This window comes from Electrona antarctica (genome assembly GCF_951216825.1).
Source record: "Electrona antarctica genome assembly, chromosome: 4".
NCBI lineage: Eukaryota > Metazoa > Chordata > Actinopteri > Myctophiformes > Myctophidae > Electrona > Electrona antarctica.
The window spans coordinates 55,560,856-55,580,197 of NC_136809.1; the positions used below are offsets into that span (position 1 = coordinate 55,560,856).

A 19,342-nucleotide genomic window follows, 5' to 3' on the forward strand; every position below is an offset into this window, starting at 1 on the left:
TTCAACCTTTGTGCTTTTGAGAATTACACTTTATTATTTGTGAGTGTTTGTGTCGCAAGAGCCACGCGATCCCACTTCTGAATTTGACTCTTAACCTATTCTGGGCGGGAAGCCCTGTTTAGCTGTTGAAAAATAGCAGATCTACAAGCTCATAGCGCGGAGAGTATTTGAAGTGATCAAACTAGTAGAATACAAGTTTAGAAGCATCTTCCAGAAAACATGAATGATCTCAGAAATGTCATAAAAGCAAACCTTATAAATAATTCCTCAAATCTGTGATTTCTTCAGCTGGTCGACCCTTAAAACTACGTCATTACATTTTCAGTCTTGAGATTTTTTTTTACTTTATTCCATCCCCAGTCTATGGGGCCGACGTTCTGAATGGAGCGTCGCAGTCCCGCCCCCTCGAGAGACCCAGGGGAAAGAATTTCCCCGTTCATTTTCCTCATAGACTTTTCAAAAAGTATTTATTTAAAGACGTTTACGCCGCGGACAAAGCCAACTCGAGTTGTGACAAATCATGACAACAAACACAATGTGATAAATCATGACAACAAACACAATGTGACAAATCATGACGACAAACACAATGTTCTGGGCCGAACAAATGATTTAGAAAGAAGAAAAAAAAGTCAGGATACAACACTTTGTTTTGTTTTTCTTCTTACAAATTATTTGATCGGCCCAAAACATTGTGTTTGTTGTCATGAGTTGTCACAACTCGAGTTGGCTTTGTACGAGGCTTAAAAGGTCTTTAAATAAATACTTTTTGAAATGTCTATTGGGAAAATGCATTGGGAATTATTTCCTGAGCCTGGTGTCGTCATGAAAGGGGGCTGGCCTGCAACGCTCTATAGAGCGTCGCAGTCCCGCCCCCTACCATGGACCAGGAAATTAATCACAATGCATTTTTCCCATAGACATTTCAAAAAGTATTTATTTAAACTGTTACGCCGCGGACAAAGCCAACTCGAGTCGTGACAACTCATGACAACACAAACAATATTTTGGACCAAACAAATAATTACAAAGAAGAAAAACCACAAAAAAAGTGTTGTAACCTGCCGTTTTTTTCTTCTTTCTAATTATTTGTTCGGCCCAAAAAATTGTGTTTGTTGTCATGATTTGTCACGACTCGAGTTGGCTTTGTCCGCGGCGTAAACGTCTTTAAACAAATACTTTCTGAAATGTCTATGAGGAAAATGAACGGAGAATAATTTCCTGGTCCAGGCCAGGGTAGGAGGCGGGACTGCGACGCTCTATAGAGGAGACCATGTAGTGGTCACTTTTTTTTAATGACAAAAGATTGTTCCTATAAGTTGCAGTTTAGTTCCTGGAGACTAACCGATGGTTTTATTGTTCAGCTGTGGACAGGAAATTGCAATAAAACTTGTTCTACTTCTCAACAAGTTCCCACTGACGGGTTTTATGTTGCAGAAGAACACATTTCAAGGTTGGGTTTCTGCATCTGTGTCTGGGAAGCTTGCCAATGTAGCATCACGGCCTTGCAAGAAGTCACCTCCATACAAATGTGTTCCTATCCTATATGGGAGGGCTGCCCCAAGAGGTAGATCGCAACCTACCAGTAGGCTGTCAGGTAGAACACATGACGTTCCCCTAACCCATTTTGACCTGAGATCAGATTAAAAAAATGTCTTCTGAATCCTGACAGTTTTCTGAAAAAGCTATGTTTCAATGTCAGTCGTACTTCGATTTTTCAAAAATAGCAGACCTACAAGCTCGTAGCGCGGCACTCGGCACTACGCGGAGCACAAATATCCTACGAGTAGGGCAACCAAATGGTCAGCTACGTCCCTGATTTCAACTACTTTTTTGGCATCTGCCACTTGAATTAAGTTGACTCGATTGAGCGTTGCAAACAAACATCAGTATAGCATTACAAAGTTCTTAATAGTTTTTTTGTTTGTTTTTATTCGTAGGATTTCGTTTGTTTAAAAAAAAAAAAAGTATACAATTTAAATGTGTTGGGCTTTACGGTGTTTACGTCCTGCCTTTCTCTTCCTTATGATCCTGGCGTTGTGTGTAAAGTGTAATTGATTGATTGTCACATCATGGCGCTCTTGCTCGCTCTAACCCATTTTGGGCGGGAACCCATTTTTGGTGTTTTAAGCATTATGTTATGCTTTAGCTATTGAAAAATAGCAGATCTACAAGCTCGTAGCGCGGCACAGTGTCGCGCTACGAGCTTGTAGGTCTGCTATTTTTGAAAAACCTGTGAAAATGCGGCACAGATCTTTGAATATATATATATTCTTTCAGAGCGAACGTTTTTAACTCAAATCTTTGCATCTGTGGGGGGTCCCTGGAACAACATATTTTCAGATGGGGGTCGGCGGCCAATTACATATAATCTTTGGGGTCCTTGACATGAAATATTGAGTACCGCTAATACAGAAACATAGGGTATTTCAGAAAACTGTCAGAATTTAGAAGACTTTTTTTTTTAACGTTGGGCCTAAACGGGTTAAAATAACTGATTTTCAAGCTAACAATGCAACAGAATATTGTCGTAATGGAATATAAATCAGGCTTTATGATGAAATATTAGCCATTACTCACATGTAGTCACGCAACAATCTCTCTGTCTCTCTCACACGTTGTTTGTGGCTAACACACTTCAGATTATGATGTTGCTGAAGATGAAATATTAGCTTTGGCCACCCTTTTTGGAAATGATCTCACCTGCTGGATGTGAGCGATCTATCAGTGAGGGAGCAAAGCTGACGGGGCTAATCACCGCCAACATGACTAATTACCAGCTCAGAAATGAGATCATGTGAATTGGCGACAGCCTGTGACCCTTTCTGGACGCATGCACGCGCACACACACACACACGTAATTACATTGTCTGATTGACCCATCGTTTTAATAATGTCAATGCTGATCGAGACCGTGACCACTCTAGTAATAATATGGGAGGACAGACTGGGAGCTTTGCACTTCTAATGAATGTAATATAATACATTGCAAAAGAGATGCAACTGCATGCCTCGAGGACCTCCCTAGGGAGATGCTCGGAAACTGGAAAGGCATCCTAACCAGAAGCCCCGAACCACCTGGCTCCTTTCCAAGCGAAGAAGCAGGCGACTCTACTCCGAGTCTCTCTCTCTGCGTGACTGAACATGCTTGTATTCGTGACCTCATTATTTTAGGTAATTTTGACCTAAAAGCTCTTGGCGCGCCACTCGGTGGCACGCTACGAGCTTGTAGATCTGCTATTTTTGAGAAATCGTGAAAATGCGGCACAAATCTTTGAATATATATTCTTTCAGAAGACTTTTTTTTTCATTTCGACGTCGGGCCTAAATGGGTTAATCTCATATCTCTCTCCCTCCACCCCACCTCCAGGGAGCCAAGGCCAAGCCCGTGGTGTCGTTCATCGCGGGCCTGACGGCCCCTCCGGGCCGCAGGATGGGTCACGCCGGCGCCATCATCGCCGGAGGCAAGGGCGGCGCCAAAGAGAAGATCGCCGCCCTGCAGTCGGCCGGCGTTGTGGTCAGCATGTCTCCTGCCCAGCTGGGCAGCACCATATTCAAGGTGAGCTCCTTTTCGTGTGTGTGTGTGTGTGTGTGTGTGTGTGTGTGTGTGTGTGTGTGTGTGTGTGTGTGTGTGTGTGTGTGTGTGTGTGTGTGTGTGTGTGTGTGTGTGTGTGTGTGTGTGTGTGTGTGTGTGTGTGTGTGTGTGTGTGTGTGTGTGTGTGTGTGTGTGTGTGTGTGTGTGTGTGTGTGTGTGTGTGTGTGTGTGTGTGTGTGTGTGTGTGTGTGTGTGTGTGTGTGTGTGTGTGTGTGTGTGTGTGTGTGTGTGTGTGTGTGTGTGTGTGTGTGTGTGTGTGTGTGTGTGTGTGTGTGTGTGTGTGTGTCATCAGAAGATGGGGGGGTGCATTATTCACGGTCACATTATTATCGCGCCATACCGATATGCCCATTTTTTTAATTCTGATTTGTGCATCACTAAAGATTACCACTTCATATTATCCGTCATGCAAATGATGTATTATAGACCGTATTTTAAATTTAGAGTTGACCAAGTCTTTGATATACATTATACAGTGTAGTCAAAACGAACCAGGCCGCATTTCGGCTTCTGTTGCCTTGTTTGCGTGCAGAAATATTATTGGCACTATTTTCCGTATTGCACCTGTAGACCAGTGTTGATTTTGTCGACTAAAACTAAGACGTTCGTCGACTACCTTTTTCCACTGACAAACTATTGGAAACTAAATGAAATCTAAGCTATGGTGACTAAAACTAAGACTAAATATACTGACAATTTCGTCAACAAATAAAAACTAGACGAAACTGTTAGGAAGGGACTAGTGGACAAGAGATCCAGTATAAGTCATTTTACACTTGGTTGCATGCTGAAAATAGCCGATCTACAAGCTCACAACGCGTTGCAGCGCGACGCGTTGTGAGCTTGTAGATCGGCTATTTTCAGCAAGTGTAAAAATAGACTAATGCATGTCACACTGGGGAGTCCTTGAAATTATAACGGGTCGAGAATCATTGCTAGAGCCGTACAAATCTTCTCTCATGGGGGGGTCCCTGGCAATATATTTTCAAATGGGGGTCCGCGGGGCTAATTGGTGTCAATTTGGCGGTCCTTGACATGAAAACTGAGAACTGTCCTATACTATCGGTGACTGTGGTGCTCCTCCTTACAACTTGGCAAATCAAAATTGCTGTATCTGGCTAGGTAGGAATTTAACTTTTAATATGCAATAAACAGACGATGTTGAAGGGGAGAAATTAACCCTTTTAGACCTGAGAAGTGATTCTACAAAATGCCTTCTAAATCCTGACCGCTTTCTGAAAAACCCCCATGTTTCTAACTTTCTATGTCAGTGGTTCTCAAACATTTTCATGTCAAGGACCCCCAAAAAATATTATATGTAATTGGCCGCCGACCCCCCCCCCCATCTGAAAATATGTTGTTCCAGGGACCCCCACAGAAGCAAAGATTTGAGTTTAAAACATTCACTGTGAAAGAATATATTCAAAAATGTGACATGTTCAACATTTTGAAAAATAGCAGACCTACAAGCTCGTAGCGCGGCACTCGGTGCCGCGCCACGAGCTTGTAGATCTGCTATTTTTCAACAGCTAAGTACAACATAACGCTTGAAAAACACCAAAAAGCGGTTCCCGTCCCGAACGCCTTAATAAACGTCTGTTGAGTTGGCACCACCTCTGCCTCCCTGTTTTTTTATTATTTTATTTCAATTTATTTATTACCGGGGGAAAGCACTTTTAACAAGATGTATAAAAAGTGAAAGCATTTGTATTACAGCCATTCATCATCTTATATACTTTCATTAGCGGCGCACCCGGCCGACGTACAACCGCACACCGCGTATGGATTAAAACGTGTTTTTCGTCCCCAGGTTTAATTCATAATCATTGCGCGTAATGATGAAAAACGTGCTCTCGCTCGTTGTTAATTTTGCAGCCCATTGTGTTCATACATCTCTGTTAACCCATTTTGGGCGGGAACCCCCTTTTGGTGTTTTAAAGCATTATGTTATGCTTTAGCTATTGAAAAATAGCAGATCTACAAGCTCGTAGCGCGGCACCGAGTGGCACGCTACGAGCTTGTAGATCTGCTATTTTTGAAAAATCGAAGAACGACTGACATAGAAACATATAGCTTTTTCAGAAAACTGTCGGGATGTAGAAGACATTTTTAGAATCTGATCTCGGGTCAAAATGGCTTAATGTCATTGATCGCTGTAATCGGAGCGCTAACGCACAAGGGGAGAAAACAAACATGTGCTGCTGTAGCATAGCATTATGGGCTGAGGAGTGAGTGGACTATCATCACATTCTGTGTCTCAAACCCACTGGTTAGCCACTTAAAGGGGCATTCCACTCATTTTCAACATTTTACTATGTCATTAATATACCTTAGAGCTGTTGTGTGGAAATAATAAAAAGTCCCCCCCATTCTGTGTTTCTAGAACTGCAATTATGAAAAAAATCATTAACATGGTGAAACACATCTTGATGACATCATCAAATGGGTGCGGGGAAATGCTGTGAGATAGGCCTATTTCCAGCCTCAGCCAATTGATTGCCATGGCAACCCCACACCTGCCAATTGATTACTTAACCAGTCCACTCTTCAGCCAACAGGCATACAGAGATCTCCATATACAGTATGGGCACAAAAGGGACACAGACGGACGGGTATTGTTAGCTTCCCAAGTTGCATCGTTCTCAAGTAGGCCGGTGGCCTGGCCTGGGCCGTGGCTCAGCGGTCCAGGCACCTTGGCCGGTAGTCCGAGTCTGGCAGTGTGCCGCGGGTTCGACTCCCGATCCCGACGGCCTTCACTGCATGCCACTCCCCCATTTCCTGTCAGCCTACTGTCTGTCCCTCTATAAAATAAAGGCGAAAGCCGGTGGCTGACGGGCACGTACTGTAATTGGCCGCAGACCCCCATCTGAAAATATGTGGTTCCAGGGACCCCACAGAAGCAACATATATTCAAAGATTTGCGCCACGTTTTTCCGCGATTTAAATAGCAAAAATAGCAGATCTACAAGCTTGAAGCACGGCACTCGGTTCCGTGCTATGAGCTTGTAGATCTCCTCTTTTTCAACAGTTAAAGTGTAAAATAATGGTTAAAGTGGTTAACCCATTTTGGGGCGGGAACCCCTTTTGGTGTTAGCATTATGTTATGCTTTAGCTATTGGAAAAATAGCAGATCTACAAGCTCATAGCGCGCCACCGAGTGGCGCGCTACGAGCTTGTAGGTCTGCTATTTTTGAAAAATCGAAGAACGACCGACACAGAAACATAGCTTTTTCAGAAAACTGTCAGTAAGGTGACACAGACGCGTCCTCGGGTCTAAATGGGTAGAAAGGACTCGCCGTCTTTCGATGGTTCACGTCTCGGTGAGTGTTTATAGTCCTCAAGGAAATGAGAGTGTTTATTTGAAGCGTTGCAAATATAAGAATTGCAATAAAAGGCAGCCGGCAACATTAATAATGCTGAAAGTTTTTGGTCTTCCAAGTCTGCCATCTATAGCATATTGTACTCTAGCCATTTATCACAGTGATGGCTGTAGATACACATGCACTGTATCTCTCTCGCACACACACACACACACACAGTATCTCACACACACATGCATTCTGTATCCCACGCACACACACTCTGTATCCCACGCACACACACACACTCTGTATCCCCCCCACGCACACACACGCACTGTATCCCAAGCACACTCTGTATCCCACGCACACACATATACATGCACTCTGTATCCCAGTGTTTTTCAACCAGGCTTCCGTGACACTTTAGCGTGCCGTCTGAGATGACGCAAACACACACACACGTGTGTGTGTGTGTGTGTGTGTGTGTGTGTGTGTGTGTGTGTGTGTGTGTGTGTGTGTGTGTGTGTGTGTGTGTGTGTGTGTGTGTGTGTGTGTGTGTGTGTGTGTGTGTGTGTGTGTGTGTGTGTGTGTGTGTGTGTGTGTGTGTGTGTGTGTGTGTGTGTGTTCTAAATCCAATTAATCATCAGTTGGGCTGAAGGGGTTTGGCATGAGTGACCATTAACGCAACGTATAAGGATCCATCTTATCTTGAGTTGTGGGTATAATCCTCTATCTGATGCGATCTGATCATTGTATGTTCTAACGGGGAATGTGTTGTGTACCCATGCTTCCCCCGACCGCCTTCTCTCGTTGTAATCTTTGAATAGATATTCTTTCACAGTGAACGGTTTTAAGTTTAACTCGGATATTTGCTCCTCGGTGGGGTCCCTGGAGCAGCATATTTAAGTTTAACTCTGATATTTGCTCCTCGGTGGGGTCCCTGGAGCAGCATATTTAAGTTTAACTCTGATATTTGCTCCTCGGTGGGGTCCCTGGAGCAGCATATTTAAGTTTAACTCTGATATTTGCTCCTCGGTGGGGTCCCTGGAGCAGCATATTTAAGTTTAACTCTGATATTTGCTCCTCGGTGGGGTCCCTGGAGCAGCATATTTAAGTTTAACTCTGATATTTGCTCCTCGGTGGGGTCCCTGGAGCAGCATATTTCCAGATGAGGGGTCGGCGGACAAATGCAGATAATTCCGGGGGTCCTTGCCATGAAAAAGGTTGAGCACCCACTGACATAGAAACATGAGGTTGTTTTTCAGAAAACTGTTAGGATTTAGAAGCCATATATAAATGGGTTAAAGTTCTCAGTCCTTTGGATTTCATAGAAGCCTTCAGCGCGTCTTCTGTGCTTGCTGCGCACCGAAAGTAGCCGATCTGCAAGCTCACAACGCGTCGCAGCGCGACGCGTTGTGAGCTTGCAGATCGGCTACTTTCGGTCATTAGTTACTTTAAGATGAAAGAATATTTGAAGTGATCAAACTAGCAATAGAATACAAGTTTAGAAGCATCTTCCAGAAATGTCATGATGCCATGATTGATGACATGTGCGCACGCACTCCTCCCTCCCTCTCCCTCTCTCTCCCTCTCTCCCTCTCTCTCCCCCTCTCCCTCCCTCTTTCTCCCCCTCTCCCTCTCTCTCCCTCTCCCCCTATCTCTCTATCTCTCTCTCTCTCTCTCTCTCTCTCTCTCTCTCTATCTCTCTCTTCTCTGTCTGACAGAGCTGAGGACAGAGAGTAGACTGAAGGACATTAGAGTTTCCTCCCTGGTATTTAAGCTAGTTTGACTGGAGGATTATTATGAAGATATAACTTTCTCCACAAGATGGCAGTATGCCACCGCCTATTCAAGTCATGTGTAGAATGGGCCAGACATGTGTGTGTGTGTGTGTGTGTTCGTTCTTTTAGAACTGATAACGCATTTGCATATATTAAGGAATGTTTGTGTGGGAATGGGGAGATTCTAGAGGGAGGGACATTCTATCATCCTGCCTGTTTGATATGTTTGTGAATTGCATCTGTAAACGACTACATCCTGTGTGTGTGTGTAATGGCTGACATGATTCTCTTGTCATATGTCGCCGTCATGTTTTTGAACTCTTTGCACTTAAGTGTGTGTCTAAAGGCAGTGGTTTTCAAGCAGTAGTACCGGGGACCACCAGTGGTCCTTGAGGGGGTTCCAGGTGGTCCCCAACTTAACCCATTTTGGCCTGAGATCAGATTCTAAAAATGTCTTCTACATCCTGACAGTTTTCTGAAAAAGCTATGTTTCTATGTCAGTCGTTCTTCGATTTTTCAAAAATAGCAGACCTACAAGCTCGTAGCGTGCCACTCGGTGGCGCGCTATGAGCTTGTAGATCTGCTATTTTTCAATAGCTGAAGCATAACATAATGCTAACACCAAAAGGGGTTCCCGCCAAAAATGGGTTAAATGATGGAGAGTTGGTAACCAAATGGACCCTTATAGCTCTTTAACTATTGAGTGTAAAATGAAACCAAATGTTACACTAGAGTTGCATTATTGTTAAACATCTGCATTAGTTAATTTAGAAGAAGTCTACACAATTAGAGCATATGTAAAATAATTGTTATTTTGATCAACGTTTGCCAACATCATTGAATTGTGGACAAAATCTTAGCCAACGATGACAGATATTCTTTAATGGTGGGTCTGGGAGGCTAAATGTCATCAAATGGTGGTTCCGTGGCTCAAATGCTTCAATGATATGAAAAGGGTTGAAAACCACTGTCTTAAAGGACCACTTCACCACTTCATAATTATAATTGGTCCTCACTAATGTTCATGGTAAAAATACCACCATATCTTCTATCCGGTCTGGGTCTCATAGGAGGGCTGTGGGCCGTCCACCAGTGACATCATCGTTGGGAAGATTTTCTTTCTATATATTTGTTATTTTATTTGTATTATCGTGAGAACGATTGCTTCCATTTTCGCATTGCAACTTGTCAGGAATAGAAAGCCTGCAGTTTCTATTAGTTTGAATTCCCCATCGATGATGTCACTGGTGGACGGGTTTCTGAACTGCCCACAGCCCTCCTATGAGACACAGACTGAGTAGAAAAGAATTGTGGTATTTCATCATGATCATTAGTGAGGAACAATTATATGAAGATAGGTTGAAAAGTGGCGAAGTGCTCCTTTAACTCACTAAATTAACCTGAACTGTTAATTACAAACGGCTGTCCTGCAGAAACCTTGTACGTCCCAAACCTACGTTATTCAGTAAATGGGGGGAAGAGTAACGATAGCGAATGGATCCAATGTTGTTCTGTTATGTAGTCACACACGCTTGTTAATGGTTTTCATTCATTTAATGTTTTATATTTATAAAACTCACCATCTGATTTAACTAATTGTGTTTTTTTTCTTTAAAAAAAAAAAGGCGAGAATAGCCGATCTCACATTGTGACAATGGATTCAAACCAGATTTGATAGTATAAGGAAGTAAAATAGCTTCTTTTTTTTTATTCCCCCCCCCCCCCCCCCCCAGGGGAAACCTTTTTGTCTGGGTCTCTTAACGATGGCCCTCGCCCATTTCTTCTGAACGGCAAGATCTGAAACTCCAGATAAAAAAAAAAAAACAAGTTGTTATAGAATTGGCCATGAATAAATCATTCCCTGTCCTTTTCTCAAGACTTTTTCCTTTTCTTTTTCTCTCTCTCTATCTTGTCCACTCTGGCAGGAGTTTGAGAAGAGGAAGATGCTGTAAATGGGGCCAGAGAGAACCTCGCCACCCCACCCCACCCCACCTCCCCCTCCGACGGCAGCCGTGAAATGAAAATGAACAGACCGACGGTTCTCGAGGTGGCTTTTGTTTGCCCTGCAGGCTTCAACACAGTTCAACAGTTCAAGCTCCATACGCACATGCAGTGTAGCTTTTTGCAATTACTTTCTCTCTCTCTCTCTCTCTCTCTCTCTCTCTCTCTCTCTCTCTCTCTCTCTCTCTCTCTCTCTCTCTCTCGCATATGAACTTGTACTTATTAAATTAAGAATTAAGTAACGCTGTCTTAATTGTACTGTAATACCCTAGTAAATAACTATTTTAACGCTGTGTGTATCCCATCTGTTACAACAAGTGAACTGGTTTCCCGCCCGTTAAAGGACCACTTCACCACTTTTCAACCTATCTTCATAATAGGTCCTCACTAATAATCATGATAAAATGGCACGATCTTTTTTCTACTCAGTCTGTGTCTCATAGGAGGGCTGTGGGCAGTTTAGAAACCGTCTTCCAGTGACGACATTAGGCAGATTTTTTTTTAAACAAGATTGTTTTACAAAAATGTTTAGATTTTCATTATCGTGAGAACGATGGCTTCCATTTTCGCATTGCAACTTTTCAGGACTAGAAAGCCTGCAGTTTCTATTAGCTTGTATTCCCCATCGATTATGTCACTGGAAGACGGTTTCTGAACTGCCCACAGCCCTCCTATGAGACACAGACCGAGTAAAAAAAAATTGCGCCATTTTTTTTCATGATTATTAGTGCGGACCTAGTATATGAAGATGGGTTGAAAAGTGGTGAAGTGGTCCTTTAAGTTATGCAACATCCGTTTGGTGGTTGAACGCCTGGAAGGAGAATAAGAGAGATGTCATAATAGTGTATCTATTTGTGACTTTTCTATTTTACCCTCACTGTAAAGAAATGTTCCCCCCTCCTCATCCATTTTCAATGGCTGTTCCACCTGAATAAGAAATATTTCTCAAATCATTTTCTGCTCTGACTGGTTGTGTGTCTATGGTTTTTTTTTGCTGTGCTTATCGTTGTAGATTATTCTAGTAGCCAGCCCATAGAGCCCCATTGTGAACCCGGACATGTCAAAAACAAAACGGCCAATGCCGTCATCACAAATTGATGATGTCAGCACATTTGGGCAAGTGGGCATGGCCGTTTTAAGCCCAATGAGTGTTTTTGAGTGATGTAAACCACAACTGGCTTTGTTAGTCTGTGCTAAAAAAATGAGCATGGTTGCTATGTTCACCCTGTTCACCCGGGTGTGATTTCATTACGTCAGACATGATTTCATTACGTCAGACATTACGTCAGACAATATAAGACATTACACCACTCAGTTCACACGGGTGTGATTTTTTTGCAAAACTAATGCTTGGAATAGATTTAGCATCATGAAAACCCCCTAGTTTGACACGTCACATGCTAGATAAAGCATGATGAAATTTTGAATATTTTGTCTTCTATAGGTTGTTAATTAATGGTATGGTCACATATTATGCCAATTATGAAAATTGATCAACATATGCAAGTTAGCATCCGGCAGTTTCTACATGCTGGGGACCCATACTCAACATTTCTAACATAAAACGTTGGTGTACTCAACATGTCCGGGTTCACTTTTTGGCTACTAGGCTAGATGGCTTCTGGAAATCTAATCTAAAGGATCTGAATCGAGCATACATGGGCAACTGGGCGGCCCGGTTAATATCAGAATACTGATCTATTTATTGATTTCAGCTGTTGTAATTCCAAACATGCAAACATGACCCGCTTTAATTACTTCAGTCTACTGTAAATTAGTAGCTTAATGACTAGTATTACAATGTTAATTGTAATTTTGTCCAATATATTTGTATTTAGTTATAATGTTAACATAACTATAATTAAAGGACCACTTCACCACTTTTCAACTTCTCTTCCTATAATTGGTCCTCACTAATGATCATGCTAAAATACCGCAATTTTTTTCTACTCAATCTGTGTCTCATAGGAGGGCTGTGGGCAGTTCAGAAACCCGTCCACCAGTGACATCATCGATGGGGATTCCAAGCCAATAGAAACTACAGGCTTTCTTTTCCTGAAAAGTTGCAATGCAAAAATAGAAGCCATCGTTCTCACGATAATAAAAATCTAAATATATTTTAAAACAAATTTGCCTAACGATGATGTCACTGGTGGACGGATCTCTGAACTGCCCACAGCCCTCCTATATGAGACACAGACCGAGCAGAAAAAAATTGTGGTGTTTTATCATGAACATTATTGAGGACCAATTATATGAAGAGATGTTGAAAAGTGGTGAAGTGGTCCTTTAAAGGAATTTGAAAGGCATTTGAAATGACATAAAAATGATGATTTTCTGGATTCCAATTAAAAAATAGCAAAAAAATAATTCAGGATTTCAATTCAAATATAGCAAAAATAGCAATATGCAATGTGGCCCTCTGGAGTGAGTGTGGAAATCTAGTGGCCCTCCATCGTCAAAGTTGCCCCTGGAATAGAGAGTCTCCAAATTGAAAGTCATGAGTTGTGCGCTCGTCAAAGGACTATAGTATATATTGTACATGGCAGGGGTTCTCAACGTTTTTTTGTCCGGGGACCCCCGGAAATGCTTTGGCAATGTCTCTTGAGGGTACCTACCCTAGGGGACACGGGGAGAACATGTGAGGGTACCTACCCTAGGGGGCATGGGGAGAACATGTGAGGGTACCACTACCTAACCTAGGGGACACGGGGAGAACATGCAAACTCCACACAGAAAGGCCCTTTCGCCAACCCCGCCTCGGGTATGGGCACTGATGACGCGGAGGAGAGAACACGCCCACAGCGTCCCCAGCGGGAATTGAACCCCGGACCTTCTAGCTGTGAGGCGACAGCACTACCGATTGCAGCGGAGCAATTTCACCGACGGACCGGATGTTATCCCGGATGTGGCTGAAGCAGCTTGATGTAGCCAAAACACTCCAGAGGCGATCGACAACAACGGGAGGTATGATTTAATTCTGGAATTGGACGGAATGACTTATTAACGTCTCGTCGGCTAAACGGGGGGGGGACATTTTCGATGACGTCCCACTGTTGTGCAACATCGAATGTTGCGAAACCGAGTGGCGCGCTATGAACTTGTAGATCTGCTATTTTTGAAAAATCGTTAAAATGTGCCTCAAATCTTTCCGAAAATTGTCATGATTTAGAAAACCTTTTTTTTTTATTTCGACGTCAGGCCTGAATGGGTTAAACCAGACTCTTACTATGACTGAGAGTACGGATTGTAATTCTCTTTCTATACATCCTCTTTTGAGGCCACCAGGCTGAGGCTCTGAGCCACTCTGCTACATAAACACAGTTGTAGTGTCTCGTGTATGCATTATAAAACATGGAGAATAAAATAAGGAATTTATACTGGATTCTTAAGCCATTCAGGCCTGATGGCCAATTCGCCTTCTGGAAAAACTTCAAACATGTATTCAAAAATTACAAAACAATTATGTTGCCATGATAATATACTGGATATGGCAACAACAACAACCCCATAATGGGTTCCCTTTAGCCTAAGATTTAGACTCTCGTAGACGTAGACATTTGTATTGATTCTGACGTCATCGCTCTCTACGAGAGTCTAAGTAAAGCGACCTTGCCCCATGGGTTGCTGTCTGAAAAGCTGTGCCTCAAAGTAACTCTTAAGTTCAAGCAATTGCAACCCGTACGCCTGTAGTCTTCAATAAAGTATTTTAATCTCGGAATCTGGCATCCATCTTGGATTTCCCGACATTGTAAATGTGCAACAGCGCCCCTAGCGGTCAGGGTTTGATTGATTGATTGATTGAAAAATGTATTAACAGTTTGCAGAATTACAGTACATTTCAAGCACAAACTCAATACAAAGGCTGTTAACTGTGAGTGGACGACCCAATTAAGCATTACACTTGTTTCCAATAGGGTCCACAATGTTCAAATCATCAAAAACATTTAGAGACGTACAAATAGACACTTCTATATAGACAAAGGACAGAACAGGAATTCATCATAAAGGAGGTAAAAAGGGAAAAGAAACATATACAGTGAGGGAAAAAAAGGGGTGGGGGGGAAATCATGTGCAAACATTGCCTACTTGAACGGAATAAACTGTGTATAGTGCATGTGGTACCGGACAAGTTTAGACAGCAACCCATGGGGCAAGGTCGCTTAGACTCTCGTAGAGAGTGATGACATCAGAATCGGTATCAAAAACGTCTATGAGAGTCTAAATCTTAGGCTAGGTTCCTGTCTTGAAAAAGGGGTTCCGTCTTTAACACAATCGGCGCCGGGATTCTTTCAAAACAGAATATTCTTCTCTCGTTTGATATCATTGATAAGCACCCCGTCGGTTGGATTGCTTATGATGTCCCCACACGTCGTATGATCTGAACCATTTAAAGGGCCACTTCACCCCTTTTGCAACCAGAAACACTTTGCTGTTTTTCATTTCTCTTCTATTTGGGTACTTTTGTGTTTAGATATTTTAGTCACGATGCCCATTTTCATGACCAAAATCTGTCGTGAAAATGTGGTCTCACTTCCTTCCTGGACTACAAGTCACACCTCCAGCCAGCCTCCACAAGGAGGAGCAGTGCACTAAAGCATTCTGGGCATTGTAGGAATTCAGCAATCCAGTCAAACTTCACACAGACTTCATTCTTTTTCTGGCCATAGGGTGCAAATTTCAAATTGTGCTACTGTTATCTATACTACAAATACTATTAACATCGAGTGACGGCAGTTTCTTGTGAAATGTCCCTTTTAATCACTACGGCATATATGAGACATGAATATATACAGTAGGTCAAGCATCCAGGATGTCCGTTCTGTACCATGAATCAAACTTAAATTACACTACGGGGCGACTGGGGAGCCTATTAGAATAATTGTGAAACGAGGAAAATGTATGCATCAATACTCTACAATCATTTCATCTTTGTCCTTGTAGAAGACTTGTTTATGGACCAAACGTTTCATCAATGCTCGATGCCAAAATGCCTTTGAAGTGCTGCTCGACTGTATAAAGCCATTCCATAAGTGAATAGAATCAAAACAAACCTGAATATACAGCTTGACGATAATATCTCAAACCTCTCAGACATTATTGTCCCGACTGGCTGGTTGTCTACAGTGGTTTTCAACCCTTTTCATATCATATCAAGGCCCTTTATTTGTTTGGCTTTTGAGCCACGGAACCACCGTTGAGATTAGCCCATTTTGGCCTGACGTCGAAAAAAAATCCTCCAGTTTTCTGAAATAAATATTTTCACGATTTTTCAAAAATAGCAGACCTACAAGCTCGTAGCGCGCCACTCGGTGGCGCGCTACGAGCTTGTAGGTCTGCTATTTTTCAATAGCTAAATTATAACAATGTTTAAAACACCAAAAGGGGTTCCCGCCAAAAATGGGTTAAATGAGATTTAGCCTCTCGGTCCCAAAATGTAGAATATGTTGTTGCCGTTGGGATAAGATCTTGTCCACAATTCCATGCTGTGTTGATGTTGATACCATTGGGAGAGATAACGGGCAAACGATCAAAATAACCATTATTTCTAACTTCTTTCTAATTCTCTAATTGTGTATCTAGACTTCTTGTAAATTAAGTAATGCCGATGATTAACACTAATTTAACACATTAAACCAAATGGACCTGTAAGTGTCCATTTTGTTTTCATGGCGTTTGGTTTCATTTTACACTCGAGAGTTAAAGATCTATAAGGGTCCATTTGGTTACCAACTTTACAAATGCAAGTCTTCTGAACAACATTCTACAGAAAGAGGCAATCCCAGGTTATTTATTTACAATGTCTCATAGTCATTTATACTCTTATGTGTCTTGGGCGAGCTGTCCGTCTCTTGGGTGGGCTGTCCACAGTTCTGCTGAGTTGGAAAAAGGGTAAGTTATCCGGTATTCCGTCAGACTACTTCAGACACAACATCCGGCTACGGTAGCCTACTCGGCACTAGCAGGTCGACACAATGGACCGTCAGGCCTAGGTCGGTCATTCCTGTTATTTCAAGCTGTGACACGTACTCCGTATCGATCGGCAGGTTTTGTTAGGGAGTTTATAAGCGAGGTGCGAAACTGTGAATGGCTGTGCGCCGTGCGGGCTTGCATACGTCTTCAAAACTACCAGGGCGCTACTGACTGTTCACCCCTGCGTCTACCAATTACAGTTCTCAACTGGCCTGAAAATTGAAGGCCCCGGCCTTAACTTGGCCGGCCCCGAAGCCGACTAATTTGCATACATTTTAGGCCCCAAAACGTCGGGAAGTGTCGGGTTTTGGCAGAATTTTAGAGCTCTAGCATAGAGTAAAAGTGAAACGCCAGTCAGCGCCATCTTCATAATAATAGATAAATGCACAGGTGAAACATATTTATTAGGCCCCGACTAATTGGCAGCGTACATAGGCATTGAACCCCTACCATGAAATGTTCTATGAGCAGGGTCTGGCTGTAAACAAGTTCGTCGAGCTTAGTCCATTCACCCTGGGTAAACAAATAACTTTACTTTGCTTTGCTTTAGTCCCAGCCCCCTAAAACGCCGGGTTGGAGTCGGGGAGAATTTGAAAACTCCACGACCAACTCGTCGGGTGACAACTAAATTCAGTTAGTTGCAAGAACTATGGATTATTTTCTTAGCAATCAGTTACTCAAATTGGATTAATCAAATGATAATGTGTCAATGAATCGACAAATGCATCTCATAATCTATTTTTAATAATCAACTAAATCCATTAGTCCAATTACTTTTAACAGTAACTGTTGCAGCCTACTGTATTTATGTATACACATTAGTTTATGAATGCATTTCTGTGTATTCTGGGTCCAAATGTTTCATCGATGCCAAAATGCCTTTGAAGTGCTGCTCGACTGTATAAAGCCATTCCATAAGTGAATATAATCAAAACAAACCTGAATATACAGCTTGACGATAATATCTCAAACCTCTCAGACATTATTGTCCCGACTGGCTGGTTGTCTACAGTGGTTTTCAACCCTTTTCATATCATATCAAGGCCCTATATTTATTTGGCTTTTGAGCCACGGAACCACCGTTGAGATTAGATGAGATTTAGCCTCTCGGTCCCAAGATGTAGAATATGTTGTTGCCGTTGGGATAAGATTTTGTCCACAATTCCATGCTGTGTTGATGTTGATACCATTGGGAGAGATAACGGGCAAACGATCAAAATAACCATTATTTCTAACTAATTTCTAATTATCTAATTGTGTATCTAGACTTCTTGTAAATTAAGTAATGCAGATGATTAACACTAATTTAACACATTAAACCAAATGGACAGGTAAGTGTCCGTTTGGTTTCATTTTACACTCGAGAGTTAAAGATCTATAAGGGTCCATTTGGTTACCAGCTTTACAAATGCAAGTCTTCTGAACAACATTCTACAGAAAGAGGCAATCCCAGGTTATTTATTTACAATGTCTCATAGTCATTTATACTCTTATGTGTCTTGGGCGAGCTGTCCGTCTCTTGGGTGGGCTGTCCACAGTTCTGCTGAGTTGGAAAAAGGGTAAGTTATCCGGTATTCCGTCAGACTACTTCAGACAGAACATCCGACTACGGTAGCCTACTCGGCACTAGCAGGTCGACACAATGGACCGTCAGGCCTAGGTCGGTCATTCCTGTTATTTCAAGCTGTGACACGTACTCCGTATCGATCGGCAGGTTTTGTTAGGGAGTTTATAAGCGAGGTGCGAAACTGTGAATGGCTGTGCGCCGTGCAGGCTTGCATACGTCTTCAAAACTACCAGGGCGCTACTGAGTGTTCACCCCTCTGTCTACCAATTACAGTTCTCAACTGGCCTGAAAATTGAAGGCCCCGGCCTTAACTTGGCCGGCCTCGAGGCCGACTAATTTGCATACATTTTAAGCACGGCTGGGCCCCAAAACGTCGGGAAGTGTCGGGTTTTGGCAGAATTTTAGAGCTCTATCATAGAGTAAAAGTGAAACGCCAGTCAGCGCCATCTTCATAATAATAGATAAATGCACAGGTGAAACATATTTATTAGGCCTCGACTAATTGGCAGCGTACGTTTTAGGCCCAGCCCCCTAAAAGGCCGGGTTGGAGTCGGGGAGAATATGAAAACTCCACTACCAACTCGTCGGGTGACAACAGTTAGTTGCAAGAACTGTAACTATGGATTATTTTCTTCGCAATCAGTTACGCCTTTGGATTAATCAAATGATATAAATGTCAATGAATCGACATATTTTTAATAATCAACTAAATCCATTAGTCCAATTACTTTTAACTGTTGCACTTGCAGCCTACTGTATTTATCTATTATACAATTGAAAAGGTGTACCCAAAAAGCTGTACGCAACCCAGGAAACAAAGTCACCAGCTACTACGTCACTGACACGCTGCAACACACACTGCAACAACACACTAAACAACACACTAAGACGTCACAGACTTACCCTCCGCGTCGATCCACGGCTATCTCCTCATGTCGCGCCGCACGCCCACCCTCAACACCACCCGCGTAAAAATTGTCATTGCACTGCCACTAAAGCCGGCTCCCGTCCAGACTCACAAACAATATCAATATCAATAATAAACACAAACACGCCACAAGCACCGACACCCCCGCGCGCGCACACTCACGGGCCACGGAACATTGTTGCCAGGTCTATGCAA

The 19,342-nt window shown here is 42.6% G+C and overlaps 1 protein-coding gene across 1 annotated transcript in view; it reads left to right on the top strand.

The window, feature by feature from the left end:
• Positions 1 to 11,632, top strand: part of suclg1 (succinate-CoA ligase GDP/ADP-forming subunit alph) — a 39,182-nt gene extending 27,550 nt beyond the window's left edge. The window contains exons 8-9 of the mRNA XM_079499410.1: positions 3,371 to 3,559; positions 10,604 to 11,632. Of these exons, the coding sequence (XP_079355536.1) occupies positions 3,371 to 3,559; positions 10,604 to 10,630 (216 nt within the window). The 3' untranslated portion in view covers positions 10,631 to 11,632. The remainder of the gene's footprint in view (positions 1 to 3,370; positions 3,560 to 10,603) is intronic.
• The last annotated feature ends 7,710 nt before the right edge of the window (positions 11,633 to 19,342 follow it).